We start from the raw sequence: 1,900 nt of genomic DNA, 5'->3' as shown, positions 1-1,900 counted from the left end.
AAACTATAAGTATAGTTGGCAGTGGTGGTTCAAACCTTTAATCCCAGCACTTAAAGGGATTACTGAGCTCAAGGCCAGCCTGATCTACAGAGTTCTAACAACAGCCAAGGCTAAAGGGCAAAAAGAAAGGAAAGACTTGTATACAACAGTTACACATCTCCTCATCCCTGTTAGAAGACTGTTTACAAAGTCTTAGTGGGGACCCACTGCCCTCGTTGCCAGTCACCTTCCTTCTTCCCTCTTAATTAAATCGTTTCCTAAAGATCCAGAATGGGAGCCAACTGGACAAATAAAGTTCATAAATAAAGTTTTATGAGACAACATCATTTCTAGTCTAAGACAGGATTTCTCAGCTTCTTAGCCAGGGTTTCAATTTTAGACTACAAATCCTAGAGCTGCTTTACAAGATTAAAGTAGAACACTACCATGTTAACTTGGGATTAGTTTCCCACCATGAATTTAAAGACACAAAAGGCTAAACTCAAGGCCCTTCTCAAATAAATAAGAGCTTAGGGAAGGCAGCAGCAGCCACAGCATCCACCTTGCCCTCCTCCAGAAAATCAGGAAAGCCAAGTGCCAGGACACAATGTGACCTGGACAGATGAGCATCACAGGTAGCCCAGTGATGAATGGCCAAAAGCTGAAAGCAAACCAAGTTGTCACATGATCGATCCTGGATCGTGCTGAGCTCAGCTGGAAAGGTCAGCACGTTGCTAAGTAACGGAAAAACTTTATTCTGCAGGATGATTAAAGAGAAAGGCACATAGGAATTATGGTCCACCCCAACCAGTATCTGATAAGTCTGTGAAGTACAAGAAACTGATCAAAATATATTAGTAGGTGAAACATAAGGAACAGTTAAGGAAAAAAAAGAAGTTGGGTGGTGGGGGTGCACACTTTTAATCCTAGCACTCAGACAGAGGCAGTAAGATATCTGAGTTCTGAGTTGAAGCCAGACTGGTTGACAGACCAAGTTCTAGGACAGCTACGACTTTACAAAGAAACCCTGTCTTGGAAAAAAAGGAAAGAAAAATTAAAAAGGAAGAAGAATGAAGTAGATGAAATACTACTTCTGATCAGGGCAGACAAAGGTAAAAAGGGTAAAAGGTTTTGAAGTGTTATGATCTTACCACTGGGCACCCAAATGACTTTCAAAGCACCTACTTCCCCGCTCCTTTCTCAATTCTATCAGTTCAGCATCTGTAGCAAGGGCCTATCTATTGATCTGAAACTCAGAGAGGGAATCTTTTCCTGGCACAGCAGATGGGTGGCTGCTTACCTTTGGTTTCACGTCTCTTGCAGGTAGGGTGGAAGGCCTGGCAGCAGCAGTGGCAGCAGCAGGGCGTTTGGGTGGGGCAGCTGGCACTGAGCCTGAAGCGAGGCTCATGGGTTTTTTATTCAACCCACCAGAAGTGGTGGGAGCTGGCTGCTTAGGGAGAGAAGTGGACTGTGTTTTGACTTTCGATGTTGAAGTCTTGGCAGGCTGAGTGGTGGCCAAAGGCTTTAGGTTGATGGTTGTTTAATTTTTAATTTTGAATTTTTAAAGAACATCAAACACACAGACAAGAATAAAAACAAATTAAAATAAAGTATAAACTGCAGAATTCAAAGTAAATTATAAGCAATGAGGATTGATGCAACTGAAAATAAGCATTCCTTTCTTCTGAGCTCAGTAAAAACCAAAGTGATATCAAGATTGAGACAAAGAAACCATAATTTTTTTTCTTTATTCTTAATTGAACCCAAGGTCTTAGGCATGCTACTTCTGAACTATACCCCCATGTCTGTGGAAATTCTTTCTTAAATCACAGCACCACAAATTCCAGCAGTTTGATTCCTAGACAATTAATAGCTTTGTATTAATTAACTTTTAGTGGCTATAAGAATTCTATTAGCCGGG

General features: G+C 41.2%; 1 protein-coding gene across 7 annotated transcripts in view; it reads right to left on the bottom strand.

The window, feature by feature from the left end:
* Map4 (microtubule associated protein 4) overlaps positions 1-1,900 on the bottom strand; it is a 137,373-nt gene that overhangs the window by 18,684 nt on the left and 116,789 nt on the right. For 6 of the 7 annotated variants that reach the window (XM_013346523.2, XM_005347973.3, XM_013346524.2 and 3 more), the window contains one exon: positions 1,280-1,501. The exons of the other annotated variant lie outside the window; for it this stretch is intronic. In XM_013346523.2, the coding sequence (XP_013201977.1) occupies positions 1,280-1,501 (222 nt within the window). The remainder of the gene's footprint in view (positions 1-1,279; positions 1,502-1,900) is intronic. 7 annotated transcript variants of the gene reach the window in all.

This window comes from Microtus ochrogaster, chromosome 5 (assembly GCF_000317375.1).
Source record: "Microtus ochrogaster isolate Prairie Vole_2 chromosome 5, MicOch1.0, whole genome shotgun sequence".
NCBI classification, from domain to species: Eukaryota; Metazoa; Chordata; class Mammalia; order Rodentia; family Cricetidae; genus Microtus; species Microtus ochrogaster.
Note: the sequence above shows the minus strand (reverse complement) of the source record. Positions and strands in the feature narration are given on the sequence as shown.